The following is an 18316-nucleotide window of genomic DNA, read 5'->3' as shown; positions in this document are numbered from 1 at the left end:
CAAGGGGACAGGCCAAAAAACATAATGTCCATTCAAGGTGTGCAAATGCTCTGGGAGGAGGCTGTAATATTCGCAACAGCAAACCCTTATTATGAACCAGGTATTTTTTTTTTAACTTTTTTTAAAATTTATTTTTGAGAGAGACAGAGTGCGAGCGGGGAGGGGCAGAGAGAGAGGGAGACACAGCATCCGAAGCAGGCTCCAGGCTCCCAGCTGTCAGCACAGAGCCAGACGCGGGGCTCGAACCCACGAACCCTGAGATCATGACCTGAGCCGAAGTTGGACGCTTAACGAGGGAGCCGCCCAGGCGCCCCTGAACCAGGTGTTCTTATAAACCTTACTGCTATTCTATGAAGTAGCTGCTGTCATTGCCAGAGTGCAGAACCGAAGCACAGAGTTTACATAACGTCCCCAAGCCTACGCACAGGGAAGGAGCTGACACAGGAACTAGCTCTGGGTATCCATAAATCAGGCGACATTTGAAAGAGAAAGCGCCTAACTGAATATACAAACTGGTTCTATCACCACTTTCCTCGCATTTTTTCCTTCTTGTTAGGTATGTGTCTTTCAAAAGCGTATTATTTCTCCACACTTCAGCACCAAGGCCCCTCAAACCCCAGAGTAATAGTAACTTCTCAGAAATGGAAGGGAAGTGTACAAGTGATTGCCGACGACGCGCGCGGCTGATCCACGGAGGCGGCCACTGGTTGAAGTAGCGCTTACCGCCCCCCCCCACCCCCCCAAACCCCACTCCGCGGCCTCCAACGGGACACCTCGGGCAACCCCAGTCCTCGCCGGCGCAGCTACTATGTCTGATTCGGACTTCCGAATTCCGGAAAGGACCGCTTCCGGCGGTACCGGAAGTTCCACGGGGACCGTTTCGGGAACGGACCGCGGGACTGCAGTCCCGGTCCGCAAGGTGATCTCCGCCTTACCTCCAGACACCCCGGACCTAACGTAGCAGCAAAGTGAGTGGGGTTCCTTGGCCGGGTCGTCCCGAGGGGGCGTGTATTATTTGCCCTGAAGTGTCAGTGGCACCGATCGTAAACACGGAGCAATCGGAAACCTTTCCGCGTTGCATTTAATCCCTGCGTGACCCCAGCTGAGGTTTAGCGAAAGCGTTATTTGCCCAGAAGCGGCCGGCTGCCCCCCTCTTCCCGCACGTCCCTCCTGCCCTGGGCCCAAGGCTTTCTGGGCCCGGTTCGAGGCGAAGCCACCCCAGAGCCGTCATTCTTATACAATGACTTCTTTTTACCTTTCAGATAAGTTCCAAGGCTGACAGGTCTTACATTCAGACGTTTCCACCAATGCACCAACATCTTTTTTCAGATTCCATGACGAGATCCTAGCTGCGAAAGAACACCGAATTGGGAGTCAGACAGCCTGGGTTCTAGGCCTGACTGTCATTAATTGGTGGTATGACATTGGAGAAATCTTTCTGACCTCTCTGGACTCCCCGTTTTCCTTTTCTATAAAATGAGGAGCGTGGAATAAGTAGTAAGTGAGGTAACTTCCAGTTTCCACACCTGGATTGTTGCCACCAGTGTGTTTTCTAATTCCTGCCTCAGTTAGCTTTCTGTACTTTGGTTAATCTCCATGTAGGGCCTTTCTTCCCATTCCATCAATCCATGCCCTTGTCAGGTCTGGGTTTAGACTCATTTTAAAAATGTTTCCTAAAGGAATCCCTTTACTTCTTAGTCCACGGACTCGTACCTAAATAAAAATTTTTTTAAGTTTTTTTTTTTTTTAACGTTTATTTATTTTTTGAGACAGAGAGAGAGACAGAGCATGAACGGGGGAGGGGCAGAGAGAGAGGGAGACACAAAATCGGAAGCAGGCTCCAGGCTCTGGGCCATCAGCCCAGAGCCTGACACGGGGCTCGAACTCACGGACCGCGAGATCGTGACCTGGCTGAAGTCGGACGCTTAACCGACTGAGCCACCCAGGCGCCCCTAAATAAAAATTTTTAAACGTGCCATTCTTGAGGTGTTTAATGTGCCTGAGAATCATTATATTGGAACAGTAAACTCTGAACGACAGGACTCTGGCTTATTAAACTTTGAATCAACATCCTCATACACAATGTCTGAAAGATGGTACTCAGGAAATGTTTGCTGAGGAGAATATGTACACCTCACATTATTTTAGTTGCTCCTTTCCTCAAAAACTGTAAAGCAAAGCTGTAGAAATGCAGTCCTGAGAGCAGAAGGAATAGAAAATTCGAGGAGAAAAGTAATTATACTTTTGTTAGTTCTGAACTACACTGAGTTCTGTTGCAGTTTTCTCTCAAGTAAGTCTTGTGTCATTCCAAGAATGATATTCAAAAGGCATTATTCAATAGATATGTATGAAGTGTTCTCTTCCCACTCTAAAGCATCTTCTTTTTGGGAGGGGGTGGTAGGAAGAGGGGAAAATGGTGAGGGTTGAAAGAAGACAATTTCAAGTCGAGCATATGCAAAGGTTCAAAAATGAGATGGCAAGCCATTGAAGATTATGGGGGGAGGGCGTAAAATAACGAAAGCTTGGAGATAGGAGTGAGGTGCTATAAGGGTGTAAGTGATGAAATGAGAGGTTAGCAGAGGGCAGATAAATAATCCTTAATAACATGTGTTGAAGTGGCACGTGAAATGGGATAATGGCCTGCCACTGGAGGATGTTCAGCAAAAAGAGCTGATGAGTTCAAATTTGCATTTTAGAAAAATCACTCGTGATTTTGTTAGTTGATGTTTCAAGAATGAAAAAATCCCTTTGTAAGTTTTATTTCAGTTCTATCATAGTAGAGACATTAACAATAATGATGGTTAACATCTAAAGAGTAGTTATTCTACCTGATTAGAATTCCATCTGATTAGACTGTGAATTTTTTCAGGGCAGAAACCCAGCTTTACTCATGTAACTCTAGCACAATGCTTTTCATGTAGTAGATACCCAATTAATACTTGCTAACTTGATTTTAATATTAACCCAATATTTTTTTAAAACTTTTTCCAGGGGAAACATGAACCAGAAGATACTGAAATTGGAGAACTTGATACGATTTCACACTGTCTTTAGGCAGCTGCACGGCCTGTGTCAAAGAAGAATGTTAGCACAGTGGAGTCCTGTGTTTTCATCTGCTTACCCAGTGGGGACAGCTCAGTTCTGCATCCGACCCTGGCAAATAGACCCATTCGTTGGCGCGGCTCTATCTCAATATAGGCTTCTAGTAACAAAGAAGGTAGTTACAGATTTTAGTTACTGTATTACTTGGTCTGAGGTGAAAGTTCCTATAGCTCTGAGTAGAAATTCATTTTGAGTGTTTTTTCTTTATTCCTTAATGCTACACTTGAGGCAGTACATCTTTGTGAAGAAAGAAAGTTTTATTTTGTTGTTCAGTAACGTGGATGAATTTGATTACCTGGAAATCAGTGTATGATAGTGAATTAAGGATGTAGTATTTTAAATTTTAGTCTAAGGTTTAACTACTTATGGGAGTGTTACTTGGTAGAAATAGGAGCTGTGATTGTGGTAGATATTCCAGAATAAATCTACATTGTCACTTAAAGTTTTTTTCTTTCTTCTGTTGCATTCTGAATTTTTAATAGGAAGAAAGAGCACAGAAATCTCCATTGTCCTCACCAAAATTCAAAAAGGAAGTGGAGGTATGGATTGGAATGACTGTTGAGGAACTGGCCAGAGCAATGGAAAAAGACATAGGTGGGTCAGATACTTTTATAAGGAAAAATATGGGAACATGGGGCACCTGGTATCTTATTTTCATTGAGACTAAGGCATTCAAAGATGAAAATTAGACTGATGGTTTAAAAAGATATCTAATCATTCTACTAGTTTTCACTTTAGGTCACAAACTCTAATTAGTTTCTTCTGTCTTTGCCAAAAATGGTGGAAAAGATTTTATCTGGAGTAACCCTTCTTTCTCAGAAATTCTGTAGGCTTTTAAGTTTCTTTATTTATTTTGAGAAGTGAGAGCATGAGCGAGGGAGGGTGGAAAGAAAGAGGGGAGAGAGAGAATCCCAAGCAGACTCCATGCTGTCAGCACTATGCAGGGCTCAATGTCGCAGACTGTCCGATCATGACCTGAGCCAAGATCAAGAGTTGGTCACTTAACCAACTGTGCCAACAAGGTACCCCAGACTATTTTAATGGGCTAATTAAAAAATAAAATTTTTTAATGTTTTTATTTTTGAGACAGAGAAAAAGCACGAGCTGGGGAGGGGTGGAGAGAGAGGGAGACAGGATCTGAAGGAGGCTCTGCACTGACAGCACAGAGCCTGATGGTAGAGCTTGAACTCAGCTAAGAGATCATTACCTGAGCCAAAGTTGGACCCTTAGCCAACTGAGCCACCCGGGTGCCCCGAGTTTTGTTTTGTTTTTTTTTCTTCTGAGAGACAAAGAGCACTCCGGAGAAGGGCAAAGGCAGAGGGAGGAAGAGAGGGAGAATCTTAAGCAGGCTCCACGCTCAACACAGACCGAATCCAAAGAATATTTTTGGTCTGAAGTACTCTATTTATACTTACTATCCTTTTGTTGTTTTATAATTTTCTGATTTTCTTTTTTTTTTTTTTTTTTTTTTTTTGTTTATTTTTGAGAGAGAGTGAGAGAAAGCGTGTGTGCATGCATGAGCCGGGGCGGGGCAGAGAGAGAGGGACGCAGAATGTGAAGCGGGCTCCAGGCCCTGAGCTGTCAGCACAGAACCCGATGCAGGGCTCAAACCCTGAACTGTGAGACCATGACCTGAGATCGTGACCTGAGCTGAAGTCAGACACTTAACCAACTGAGCCACCCAGGCGCCCCTGATTTTCTTTTTTCACTCATTGTGACAATATCTGTAGTGCCAGCAGAAAAATATTTGTAGTAGTAAATTTTTTTTAAAGCTTTATTTATTTTGAGAGAGAGAGTGTGAACGCAGAAGAGAGTGAGAGAGTGAGGAAGAGAGAGAATTTCACTGACAGTACAGAGCCTGGATCCAGTGCACAAAGTCATGAACCATGAGATCATGACCTGAGCCAAGACCAAGAGTCGGGTGCTTAACTGACTGACCCACCCAGGCACCCTATAGTAATAACTTTTAATAATACTGTTTTTGTTTATAAATGTATAGCATCGTTGTCATTTTTTAAATTCCTTCATTGCACTCTTGGTGCATTTATTACCGATTTAAGATTATTGGAACGAAATTTGAGTTTTCATTATAAGCTGACAATAAAATTCAGTAAATAAGAAATAGCCTATTATTGTAGCGAAATAAAGTGACAAGTGAAGCAGACTCTTGGCAAAAAGAAAAACAATTAATAATAATAACTCATATTACTGAGCTGTTACCATGTACCAATACTTTATGTATATTAACTCATGTAATTCTCATAATGCACAAGAGTTAGGTATAATTATTATCCCTATTTGTAGGTTGAGAAACTGAGGCATGGAGAGGATGAATAATTGCCACAGTTAGTATTTGGTAGAGTAGGATTTGAACTCAGGGAGTATGGCTACAGAGGTCATGCTTTTATTCACAGACCAAATTATCTCTCAAGAATTGTTATTTTGTAAATTAGAGCAGAGCTCTAGGGCAGAGCTAGAACTGTAATATGTTTCCAGCCTGAAAGTGCCACCACTCTTTGTATATGTGCATCCTCACAAAGAATAGAAAATTGGCCCAGTCTTGCATTTTTATAACTTTGCAGTTGGATTATATAATCATTTTAGAAAACTTTAAGAGAATAAATAGATATGACTGTATCATTGACATTTTTTCCAAGGAAAACTATATTGGTAGGATTTTATAGATAATATTGATAATATACTTGATTTTTAAAACTTTTATTGTTGGCAGTTTTCATACATATATGAAAGCTGTAAGAATGGAATATAAGTATAATGTATGCATAAGCCAGTGACAATTATTAATATATCATTTATTCCATAAATATTTCTGTATTTATCACTAAAAGATGAGGATTCTTTTTTTTTAACATTCCCCCCCTCACACACTCCCATAACTATAATAATTCCTCTGTGTTACCAAGTAAATAGTATAATTGAAATATGAATTTAATCACAGATCAGTGTTCTAGACCCAAAACTGATATGCCATGATTTAAATAAAAGCTCTCTATTTGAAGCTTATTTAATATTATATTTACTTCTCATTTGAATTAAAGATGGTGAATATTTTTAACTATTAAATTAGCAATGTGAGTATATATTTTTTCCTTTATGTCAATTAAAATAACTTAGGATGTAATATCTGTGGTTGAAATGCTTTGGGTACTTTTCTATTTGTAAATATTTAAGTCTTAGATAAAGATAAAATAATATGTTAATACTAAATGCATTTAATATAAAGGGAAAGAGATTATCTTTGTATAAGCTACCTTTCAAAAGTTTAGGATATCAGGGGTGCCTGATGGCTCAGTCAGTTAAGCATCTGACTCTTAATTTTGGCTCAGGTCATGATCTCACGGGTCCTGAGATCGAGCCCCGCATAGGGCTCTGTGCTGATAGTGCAGAGCCTGCTTGGAATTCTCCCTTTCCCTCTCTGTTACTCTCCCCTGCTCTTGTGCATGCCCACTCACTTGCTTGCACTCTCTCAAAATAAATAAATAACATTAAAAAAAAAAAGTTTAGGATATCATATTGGAAAAGTATTTACTGGATTATTAGGGATTTTAGCATTGTTAGAATTGTATTCATTATAATGTATATGTTTAGAATTTTGTTCTATGAGAGCATATCCATATAGAAAATTTGCATTGTATCTTTTTTTTTTTTAAAGTTTTATTTATTTCAGTAATCTCTACACTCTGTGTGGGGCTTGAACTCATGACCTTGAGATCAAGAGTAGCATGCTTTTCTAACTGAGCCAGCCAGGTGCCCCTGTATCATTCTTTTAAAATATATTTTCTTGGGAAAGGATGTTGTGGGATTATATATAGGAAAAGATTTCTTGGCATTATTACAGAATAGGATCAGTGATAAGTGGAGCTGGCTTGCACCAACTTTTGAGTTGCTAATTTATAAGGAAGTATGTGAGCTTCCATTAAAAATCATAAACATAAACAAAGGTAACATAAATCATAAACAAAGGTAATAAATACTCCTTAAACCCCTTCAGTCTTGGGGCACCTGGGTGGCTTAGTTGGTTAAGCATATGACTCTTGATTTTGACTCAGGTCATGATCTCATGGTTTATGAGATAGAGCCCCATGTAGGGCTCTGTGCTGACAGCTTGGAGCCTGCTTGGGATTCTCTCTCTCCCTCTCTCCCTCTCCCCCCCTCCCCCCCTTTCCTCCCCTCTCCCTCCCTTTCCTTCCCTCTCCCTCTCCGTCTCCCTTCCTCTCTCTCTCCCTCTCTCCCTCCTTCTCTACCCTTCCCCACCCTCAAAATACATAAGTAAACTAAAAAAAAAAAACAAACCTCTTTTTATTTTACTGCATTTTGCTATGTGTTTTTGAGGTGATTTATGCCTATGTACCTATATGGTGGAAATTCTATATAATGGTATGCTACTGTGCATCTCTTTACATCTCTGTGTTCAGTGATTTCATGTTGATAGCTGAAATCAACCATCTGGGAGTATTTGCACTGTGGAAATTGGGAAATGCTATAATAATCAGGGTGGTTTTTTTTGTTTTGTTTTGGAGAGTCTTCTGAGTAAACATTTACCTGCACACTACTGCATAGGATATTCTTTTAGTATAATGTTCTGTTTATTTGAGGATGCCTTTCTTTCATATGTGTCTCTCAGAATACATATTTAAAATTTTTTTCAGTGTTTGTTTTTGAGAGAGACAGACAGATAGACAGACAAACATGAGCGGGGGAGGGGCAGAGAGAGAGGGAGACACAGAATCTGAAGTAGGCTCCAGGCTCTGAGCTGTCAGCACAGAACCCAATGCGGGTCTGGAACTCATGAGCCATGAGATCATGACTTGAGCTGAAGTCAGATGCTTAAATGACTGAGCTACCCAGGCGGCCCTCAAAATATGTATTTAAAGGGTGATTGAACATCTGGAAACATAAAACTTATTTCATTGACCGATACATTCATTTATCATCCACAAGGAGGTATGACTGAAATGAAAACAAAGTACATTATGTAAAATAGAATACCAAGTAAATATTTTTCTTACATTTCAAGACTTTTTGGAGACCATAAATAGATAACATAAGTAAATTAATTAATTATATGTGTGTGTATATACGGAGATTGTGTGTGTGTGTGTGTGTGTGTGTGTGTGTGTGTGTGTGTACATACAGTTGATCCTCGTTATTTGAGGATTTTGTATTGGAAGATTCTCTAAAATGTATTTGTAGCCCCAAAATCAGTATTCACACTGCTTTTGCAGTCATTCCTGGAGATGTGTGGAGCAGTGAAAAATTTGAGTTACCCAATTCCACATTCCTAGCTGAGGTTCAACAAAGCAACATTCTGCCTTCTTGCTTTAGCTCTCATGCTAAACTCAAACAAGTGTCATTTTGTGGCTTATTCAGTGCCACATTTTTACATTTTTATGCTTTTTGTTGATTTTGCTGATTAAAATGGCTCCTAAGCATAGTGGTGAAGTGTTACTAACTGCAAGAAAGCTGTAGTGTGCTTTACAGAGAAAATGCATGTGTTAGGTAACCTTTGTTCATGTGCTGTTTTTAGTGCTTTTGGCTGGGCGTTCAGTATTAATGAATCAACAGAATACATTAAATAAGGTGTCTTAAAACAGAAACACATAAAACTAGGTATGTATTGATTGCTAATGAAGATGTGACCAGGAGCTGAAGGAACCTACTAACCTTATATTTTTCCTTGGAATGATGGTTTAGTAGTTGCTAATGCAGTATTCATGGCAAGTTTATAGAACAGAACTGCTGCAAATAATGAATATCAACTATATATACATACACATATGTATAGACATGACATATGTAACTACAAGTTTTCAAAGAACTGCTCAATATTAAATGTATACAATATGCCTAATAATGTTTTGTTGGTGGCTCAGATCATTCATAAGGTACATATTCACATATTTATGAATATGTAGAAATGTTAATATAAATGAATCATATTTTAAAGATTATTTTCTTTTCAGCTTATTTGTGGTTTGTTAACAGAGGAACAGCTTACATAGTTAATTCCTCTCATTGAGTATACTGTTTATATTGAGATTTATTAATAGAGGTCACTTTTGTGAACATTTATTTCATGATTCTAAAAGGTTTTTCTGTCCCACCCAGATTGTGTGTATGAAGCTTTAATGAACACTGCTATTGACATAGATTCACTCGAAGCACACTCACATTTAGATGAAGTCTGGATCAAAGAAGTGGTAAAGAAGGCAGGGATGAAGTTAAAATGGAGCAAATTAAAACAGGACAAAGTCAGAGAAAATAAAGATGCTGTAAGAAGGTAAAACTTAACCATGTATATTGCGGAAAGAAGACCACTTAGTTTTACTTACACTTTATAATGGAAAGATTTGCTTTAAAATTTTTTTTGCAATTAAAGTGACATGGGAATATAGATTAAACTTTTCTTCGAAGTGTTTAAAACATCAGAGTGTTTAAATATATTCAGGTTATCAAACTCTAAGGGTTGTTTTTCTTAGTTTGTTGAGTGTATATATTGACCCTGAATTTAAAAATTTTATTCAGTTCTGCTTGTTGTTTTGAAGATGCCAACTGTGCATGGGCAGTCATTACATGTTTTGTCATAGGTTATTATATGTGTGGAAGGGGAAGATAGTTATATCTAATCAAAGCTGAATGTTGGATTGTATTGTTAGTGGTAGTTCACAGAGATGACTGCAAACCAATTCATTGGCTATAAAGATATTTAAGAAATGAAACTCCTTTGCTGTTAATTGTAGGCCTCAGGCAGATCCAGCTTTATTAACCCCAAGGTCCCCAGTTGTTACTGTAATGGGCCATGTTGATCATGGGAAAACGACGTTACTCGACAAACTGCGAAAAACTCAAGTGGCAGCAATGGAAGCTGGAGGCATCACTCAGCACATTGGTGCCTTTCTTGGTATGACCCAAATTACCTTACAGTGTGCTTGGGAATCCCACATACTGTTTTCTTAAACCAAGTGTCCTAACGTGAGATACACAAATTAAAAGTAAAAGGAAAGTCTAAAGCTTAAGGCTGTTGGTCTGATGAAATATTGAGCAGCTGGTTAATAAAGCTTATTTTGTACATTCTATAAGAAGAAAATTATATTTTTATTCTGGCAATTCTTAGTTTGGCTTAATGAACTTAAAATTGTTCAATGCCTGGTTACAATAATGTTCATAATAATAATTAAATAGCAGCTACCATTACTGAGCAACTAGCATGTGCCCAGCACTGTGGTGTGTGGTGTGGTGAGCCCCTTATTTATATGCTTTATTTTTATCTTCACAACATCACGAAGTACGTATTAATACCCCTGTTTACAGATAAGGAGGCTGAGGCTTGGATAGGTTATTTGTTCGAGATAGACAGCTAATAAATGGCAAAGCTAGGATTTACATCCAAGGCAGGGTTTGGGCTAGGTTTGGGCTCAAATCCTGAGCTACTGTGTACTAAATTGCCTTTTGCTTAAGGCAATTGTGTAGCTAATGAAAGGGAAACTTCCTATATAACTATCAGTCTGTTCTGTCTCCAGAATAGATACCAGTTGGTACATTTATGAAAATATGTTCTAAAAATATAAAAAGTTTTACTTTGAAATTATAACATGAAAAGAAAACACTAAAGGTTTCACTGCTTTGTTATCATTTTTCAGTGTGAAATAATGATTTGTATTGTTCCCAATTAAAATTAATGGGAGGAATAAATTATTTTAAGGAATTATTGATTCTATTTGATAATTTCACATATATTCCTTTGTATTGAGAAAGCGCACATTTGAGTCCTTAGTATTTTTGGATTTCTGTTTCCACAGTGTCTCTGCCTTCTGGGGAAAAGATCACCTTTCTTGATACTCCAGGACATGCTGCTTTCTCAGCAATGAGGGCCAGAGGTGCTCAGGTCACTGACATTGTCATATTGGTCGTAGCTGCAGATGATGGAGTGATGAAACAAACTGTAGAATCCATTAAGCATGCCAAAGATGCTCAAGGTACTGTGTGGCTGATTATGTGTATCAGGAAAGCAGTTGCTTTTTCTTTTTTTTTTTTTTTAAAGATCTACAAAAAGTCACTATTCTGGTGCCCTGTACATGTAGCTCATTTAATCTACCTGGCAATTCCAGGATTATTATGCCTGTTTACAGATACAGCTCAAAGATGATTGAATTGTTTTCCCACAGATGTAACTACTAAAAAGAGTGTAGCAGGAGTCAGCTGGGGACCTGTGACCATAAATACAGTCCTTCTAATACTGTTTACTTAGTTGGCATGGTGTGAAAATGTAATAACCGCAAATGACTTTTTAAAAACTTTTTTGTTATGGAAATGTTAAATAATTATAAAGGTAAGAATAGAATAATAAACTACATACCCATCACCTGTTAACATTAGGAGTTCCAAAATGGTTATATTCTAATTCTGTTATTCCTTGTTCATTTATTATCTTGAATTCTTCTCTAAAGAGAAACTTTTTCTTCGTATGCTTTACATAAATTCTTAGAGGTATAAAATTGAAACTTTTTAAAAATCACTTCTCCATTTAGAAACTGTGATAATAGCTACTACCCCCCCCAACACATACTTTGTTCATTCATTCTTATTCTGATATTACCCTACACTCACTGAGAAAATACTGTTATCCTGAGAAAATGTACCTTGATGGAGTGCATCATATTCCCTTACATTTGTTGGCAAGAGAAAAAAAAGTTTGAGAATCACTGTCTATGCCAGTTCTTAACAGCATGAAAACTAAGAACCGAGAATGGCAGGAACTGCCTCCAGTTACAGTTAATTTGCAACGTGTCCACATTTCAAATCTGCTCTTTTAGCTTCCAGTGTTACTCTCTTTTCTTTTTAATTCTTCAAAACTGCCTTTGTGGAATGGACTATGTTCTTAATGAACATAGGGAGTATTACAACAAAAAGAAGAGGGTGATAAATTTGCCAGGGATCCATAGCAAAGCAGTTGGTTGAGATAGGATAAATTTCTTACATCATGCTTTCTATTCCTGTTCTCTTGTCCCTTAAGTTCCATCTCATCCATATGGAATGTACTTTTTCATAATAGTAGGTTGTGGATAACTTTTTTGTTTCTGTTTTCAATTTTTCTTCCTTTGATACCTGAGAAAATTGTAGCACAGTTGGTGAAACCCAACCAGAGAATTATCTCCTAGCATTTTATGTGATTTGTCTAATGATCAAGACAAGTAGATTATAAGATTATTTAGTTCATTTGTTCAGTAAACATTTATTGAGAATCTACTATATGTCAGTCACTAAAGTATATATTAATAAAGAATTGCCGTAAATCCTGAAAGAAAGTTTACAACAGTGCTACTTCGTTTCAGCCCAGGGTAAGATGTTGGGTTTCAATGAGTTAATAGCTCCTCAAAAGAAGAGGCAAATGATCTAGTGGTGTTAGAATTGAATTAGAATCTTTTCTGGACTTTTTAATTTTCTTTCTGCAGATTATCTTCAGTGTAATTGCTGATCTTGCTTTCAGGCTTACAGATAGGCCTTTTTCTACCCAAATTTTGTTTTTGTTTGTTTGTTTGTTTTCATCTTAGGTATCTATTCTTAATTCAGAATCTGCTTATAATTACAATTTTGACATCTCGCATCCAGAATCCTCCTTTATGTGCAGAAAGATGAGGGGGTCTAAAGCAGGTCTTTTAGGTCTTTCTTGTAGTTTAGTACATCTACTCAGTAAAGAGAAAGCTAGAAAAGGTTGGTGTCTTTCACTGTGAATACCTGGAATTGAAGGTATCCTCATTTGCATTCTTTTTAACTCTTCAGTTCCTATCGTCCTTGCTATAAACAAATGTGACAAAACTGAGGCTGATCCTGAAAAAGTGAAAAAAGAACTGCTAGCTCATGATGTAGTGTGTGAGGATTATGGAGGTGACGTTCAAGCAGTGCACATCTCTGCACTCACGGTAAGTGCAGGCACCTCAGAAATGATGTGTTAGGTTGGGACTGCTGTTCATAATGCACATAGGAGACTATACCTAAAGAACATCTGGACATATATAATTTCTGTTGTTTAAAAACCCTTTGTGTACTAGGCAAAGCTAGCATCATTATCTTGGTTTGGCAGATTAGGAATTCGACTTTCTGGGGTGCCCAGGTGGCTCAGTCAGTTAATTGTCCGACATTGGCTTAGGTCGTGATCTCACAGTTGGTGAGTTCAAGCCTTCTGTCGGGCTGTATGCTGATAGTCCAGAGCCTGCTTCAGAACCTCTCTCTCCCTCTCTTTCTGTCCCCTACCTCAAAAATAAATAAACATTAAAAGAAAGAAAAAAAGAAATTAGGCTTTCTGAGGTCAGTCACCAGTCTAGGGTTATACAACAGAACAGTCAGGGATCAAGTCCAGACCTAATGCTTTTCTTTTTTTTTTTTTTTTTTTAATTTTTTTATGTTTCTTTTTTTATATTTTTGAGAGAGAGAGAGCGAGCAGGGGAGGGGCAGATGGACGAAGACAGAATCTGAAACAGGCTCCAGGCTCTGAGCTGTCAGTGCAGAGCCCAATGCTGGTTTGAACTCATGAGCAGTGAGATCCTGACTGGAACCAAAGTGAGATGCCCAACTGACTGAGCCACCCCAGGTGCCTCCTAATGCTTATTCTAAGTATAAGAATACGTGGTGGATGTTGTAGGCATAGCGTAATAGTAAGCTGCTGAAGACTATTTTAAGCAGAAATGAAATCCAATTTGTAATAAAAAGTACTTGATTTTATACTGAAAAATTACAGAATAGGTTTTAGGGCATTTAAGAGATATTTAAACATAAAAATTTCACTAATACAAAGATAAAACATTTGGGTTCAGTTTGTTATTGATTGATTCAATGTTTCCATGAATTAAATTGCCATAAATTTTGTTATTTATGATGAATTCCATTTTCTTTTTTTTTTTTTTAACGTTTATTTATTTATTTTGAGAGAAAGAGTGTGAGTGGGAGAGGGACAGAGAGAGGGAGAGAGAATCCTAAGCAGGCTCCATGCTGTCAGTGCAGAGCCTGAAGTGAGACTAGATCCCAGGAACTGTGAGATCATGACCTTAGCAGAAATGAAGAGTTGGATGCTTAAAGCCAACTGAGCCACCCAGGTGCCTCTCCATTTTCCTTTAAATGACCAATTATTCTTTTCTGATTGAAAAACACCAAGGAAGCTGAGTACCTGCTTTGTGACAGCATTTTGCAGTTCTCCTTTCCTGTACAGGTTGCTGCTAAGTAACAATTTCCTTTTTTGTCCATTCTTATCATGTTCCATGGTTCATATATAATCTACAATACTTTTTTTTCCAGATCACTTACTGAGGGGATGGTACTGTATTTGGCCACCTTCCTCTAATTAAGTCTCATTTTATCTTTAATTTTCCTAAATTTGTTACTTCTAGGATGCTTAGCAATCATGCCTTCATTGATATTGAAGCCAGGCCTCTTTTTCTCTGAAACTCTGAAATGCCACCTTGCTTTATTATGTTTCCACTATACCTCAATTGCTGTTGCACTCTGAAAGCCAGATGGCAAGATTAAAACATTTGAAGACACAGCCACCTTTTCTGCCCAGATACCTTGAGATGAGTAGGTAAATGTAAAGCTGCTTATGCATGGCAGAGATGATTTCTGGGGAATGGAGGGAATTGGGAGGGTGTGACAGAAAGAAAGATGAGGCCTTTTTTTCCAAGTAGAGATAGAGGACTATTTCATGCAAAGAAACACCCCAGCTCTACTTTTCAGAGTAGCATTTTGTAACTTTAAATCAATACTGGAAATATTTGGATGGGTAAGGAAAGTATTGTTTTGTATTGTTTACAAACAACTTGTGTCCGTTGTTTTATACTCTGACAACTGAGCAGCCTCTTAACTGACAGAGAGTGGAAAAATCCCTTGCCCATCAGTTTGAGTTCCATCGTCAGTTAATCAGCTGTGTGATCTTGGAGCCCTAGAATGCCTAGTAACCATAGATCATTAAAGGTGAAAGAATCATCTAATCAAGCTTCCTCATTTCCAGTTGAGGAAAGGTGATCCAGGGAGGTGAACTGATTCTTCAAGGTTACACAGCTGGGTAATTACAGAGTGTATCTTAGACACTGGGTCTAGTTTGTACTTTTTCTCCTTATTAATAAGAGTAAGTAATGTTTGATTTACTTATTTTACAGCATTCTTGAGTGGATCAAATGAAATAATAGATGTGAAAGCTTATTCAGTTGGCTAGAACTTCAAATGTCAAGTAGCATTGTAAAGAAAGCGAGAGGAAGAGACAGATGGTAGAGACAAGATGGAGGAGAATGCATGAAGCATGTATTTATGAAGGGGTATTAATAAGCACCACTAGTGGGCCTCCTTTTAAGAAAATCACCATTCTTGGGGTGGCTGGATGGCTCAGTTGGTTGAGCATCACACTTTGGCTCAGGTCATCATCTCATGGCTCATGAGTTCGAGCCCCGCGTCAGGCTCTGTGCTGACAGCTTAGAGCCTGGAACCTACTTCAGATTCTGTCTCCCTGTTTTGCTGCTTCTCCCCCACTCGTGCTTTGTCTCTCTCTCTTCTCTCTCCCTCTCTAAAAAATAAATAAACATTAAAAGAAAAGAAAAGAAAATCGCCATTCTTTCTTGAAAGATATGTCCCTGGATCAGGTTTTCTTGCTTTTCCTTCCTTTGTTTTTTCCTCCCTCCCTCCCTCCCTCCCCGCTTCCTCCTTTCCTGGCCTCCTTCCTTCTTTCTGATTGGGTGATTCATGCGTTTAATGCTTAAAGAGAAAAGTATGATATAACTGTTTAGGATTATTTCTCTTTCTGACACTGGTATTTACATTTACAGATAATATTTTATTTATGTATCTTAACACCCTTTTTTGTTATTAAAGGGCGATAATCTGATGGCTTTGGCAGAGGCAACAATTGCTCTGGCAGAGATGTTAGAACTGAAAGCAGACCTCAATGGTCCAGTAGAAGGAACAGTAATAGAATCTTTCACGGACAAAGGAAGAGGGTAGGACTGTTAAAATGCTTGCTTTTTAATAATTTGTTTCATTGTTTTTGTGGCTTGATTATGTAACAATGCATTATTTTATTGCATATTATTGTTAGACATGGACAATATTTTCAAAGCATTTGTTTTGAAAAGCATTTTATTGCATTAGCACATGGAACATAAAAATTTAGTTATCAGGGGCTCCTGGGTGGCTCAGTCTGTTAAGCGTTCTACTTCGCCTCAGGTCATGATCTCACAGTTCGTGAGTTGGAGCCCCACATAGGGCTCTGTGCTGACAGCTCAGAGCCTGGAGCCTTCTTCATATTCTGTGTCTCCCTCTCTCTCTCTGCACACCACCCCCCCCACCCTTGCACACTTTCTCTCTCAACAATAAATAAACATTAAAAAATTTGTTTTAAATGCAGTTACCAGTAGCCATAGCAACTATCTATATATCTCCTAGTCACATTTAATGGTGTAAGTAGTTCAGTTTGTTTGGATATTTTTCTCCACTGACTTAACTGAATTGATAAATAAAGCCTCATTGGGGCGCCTGGGTGGCGCAGTCGGTTAAGCGTCCGACTTCAGCCAGGTCACGATCTTGCGGTCCGTGAGTTCGAGCCCCGCGTCAGGCTCTGGGCTGATGGCTCAGAGCCTGGAGCCTGTTTCCGAATCTGTGTCTCCCTCTCTCTCTGCCCCTCGCCCGTTCATGCTCTGTATCTCTCTGTCCCAAAAATGAATAAACGTTGTAAAAAAAAAAAAAATTTAAAAAAAAAAAAAAGAAAAAAAAAAAATAAATAAATAAAGCCTCATAGACTAACAAATTGGAATGAAATAGCAAATGTTGCCCTCAGGGTTTCTAAATTCTTTATGTCCTTACCCATTAATATTCTATCCAGGAAGGTCTTTGGGTTTTTCTTCTCTTTAATTTTTCTCCCTATCAGCAAGAGGTTGCACTTCTTAACAAATTAGTTACGGAAAGAGGATTAGCATTCTGTCAGAACACTCAGCTAACTGCATCCTCCACTGCCATAAGCTGATAAAAAATGTGTTTTGTTTTCCTTTTTTTTAAAAGCGTGATAAAAGAAGCATAACATTAAATTTACCGTCTTAACCATGTTTAAGTTCAGTAATATTAAGTATTTTCACATTGTTGTACAACAGATCTCTAGAACTTTTTAATCTTGTAAAACAAACTCTGGGGCATCTGGGTGGCTCGGTCAATTAAACATCTGACTTTGGCTCACGTCATAATCTCACAATTTAGGTTCAAGTCCCACACGAGGTGAGCTTGTGCATATATTTCAGGTGAGCTCGTGCCCTGCTTCGGGTGAGCTCGTACTCCGCTTTGGGTGAGCCCTGCTTCACTCTTTTCTCTCTCTCTGTCTCTCTGTCTCTCTCCCCTCGTGGGATTCTCTCTCTCTCTCCCTCTCTCTGCCCCTCACTCACTTGCACCCTCTCTCAAAAAACCAAAAAAACCCCAAAAAACCCCCCAAACCCCAAACAACAACAACCACCAAAAAAACCCCACTGAAACTCTATACCCACGAAACCCTAATTTCCCCTCCTTCCAACCCCCAACCCTTGGCAAGTATCTTTAGATTTTCTGTTTCTATGATTTTGACTACTTTAGGTACTTCATATGACTAGAATAATACAGTATTTGTCCTTTTTGACTGGCTTATTTCATTTAACATGATGTCCTCATGGTAGGTTCATTCATGTTGGAGCATGTGACAGGGCTTTCTTTTTTAAGGTTGCATAATATTCCATTATATGTATACACTGAATTTTCTTTATTACTCAGTTGATGGACATTTGGTTTGCTTCTACCTTTTGGCAATTATATAGAAATGTTTTTATAGTATGAAAAACTGCTTGAGAAGTAGTGGGGTTAACCCTGTGTGTACATAGTATATATATATTTTAGTCTTGTAAAGATATCTTTGCTCTACTTAAGAAAGTGCTTACTTCCTGATGATGGCATTATGAATATATATGTTTATTTTCATTTTAGGCCTGTTACTACAGCTATAATTCAAAGAGGAACTTTGAGGAGAGGCTCCATTCTGGTTGCTGGAAAGAGTTGGGCAAAAGTACGCTTAATGTTTGATGAGAATGGAAAAACAATCCATGAGGCCTGTCCCAGCATGCCAGTGGGAATTGTAGGCTGGAGAGACCTCCCTTCTGCAGGAGATGAAATTCTTGAAGTAGAATCTGAGGTATATCAAGCT

General features: G+C 38.6%; 1 protein-coding gene across 6 annotated transcripts in view; it reads left to right on the top strand.

The window, feature by feature from the left end:
• The first annotated feature begins 877 nt into the window (after nt 1-877).
• Nucleotides 878-18316, top strand: part of MTIF2 (mitochondrial translational initiation factor 2) — a 28642-nt gene continuing 11203 nt past the window's right edge. Inside the window, exons 1-10 of one of the 6 annotated variants that reach the window (XM_047851758.1) lie at nt 878-968; nt 1330-1506; nt 2992-3217; nt 3585-3696; nt 9232-9403; nt 9864-10024; nt 10923-11099; nt 12904-13043; nt 15976-16100; nt 18100-18304. In XM_047851758.1, coding sequence (XP_047707714.1) covers nt 2999-3217; nt 3585-3696; nt 9232-9403; nt 9864-10024; nt 10923-11099; nt 12904-13043; nt 15976-16100; nt 18100-18304 — 1311 coding nt within the window. In that variant the 5' untranslated portion in view covers nt 878-968; nt 1330-1506; nt 2992-2998. Of the gene's footprint in view, nt 969-1262; nt 1507-2991; nt 3218-3584; nt 3697-9231; nt 9404-9863; nt 10025-10922; nt 11100-12903; nt 13044-15975; nt 16101-18099; nt 18305-18316 lie in introns of all 6 variants that reach the window. The other 5 variants (XM_047851760.1, XM_047851757.1, XM_047851756.1 and 2 more) reach the window with 5 other exon arrangements.

This window comes from Prionailurus viverrinus, chromosome A3 (genome assembly GCF_022837055.1).
Source record: "Prionailurus viverrinus isolate Anna chromosome A3, UM_Priviv_1.0, whole genome shotgun sequence".
NCBI lineage: Eukaryota > Metazoa > Chordata > Mammalia > Carnivora > Felidae > Prionailurus > Prionailurus viverrinus.
The sequence above is the reverse complement of the archived record's forward strand: the minus strand, read 5'-3'. Positions and strand labels throughout refer to the sequence as shown.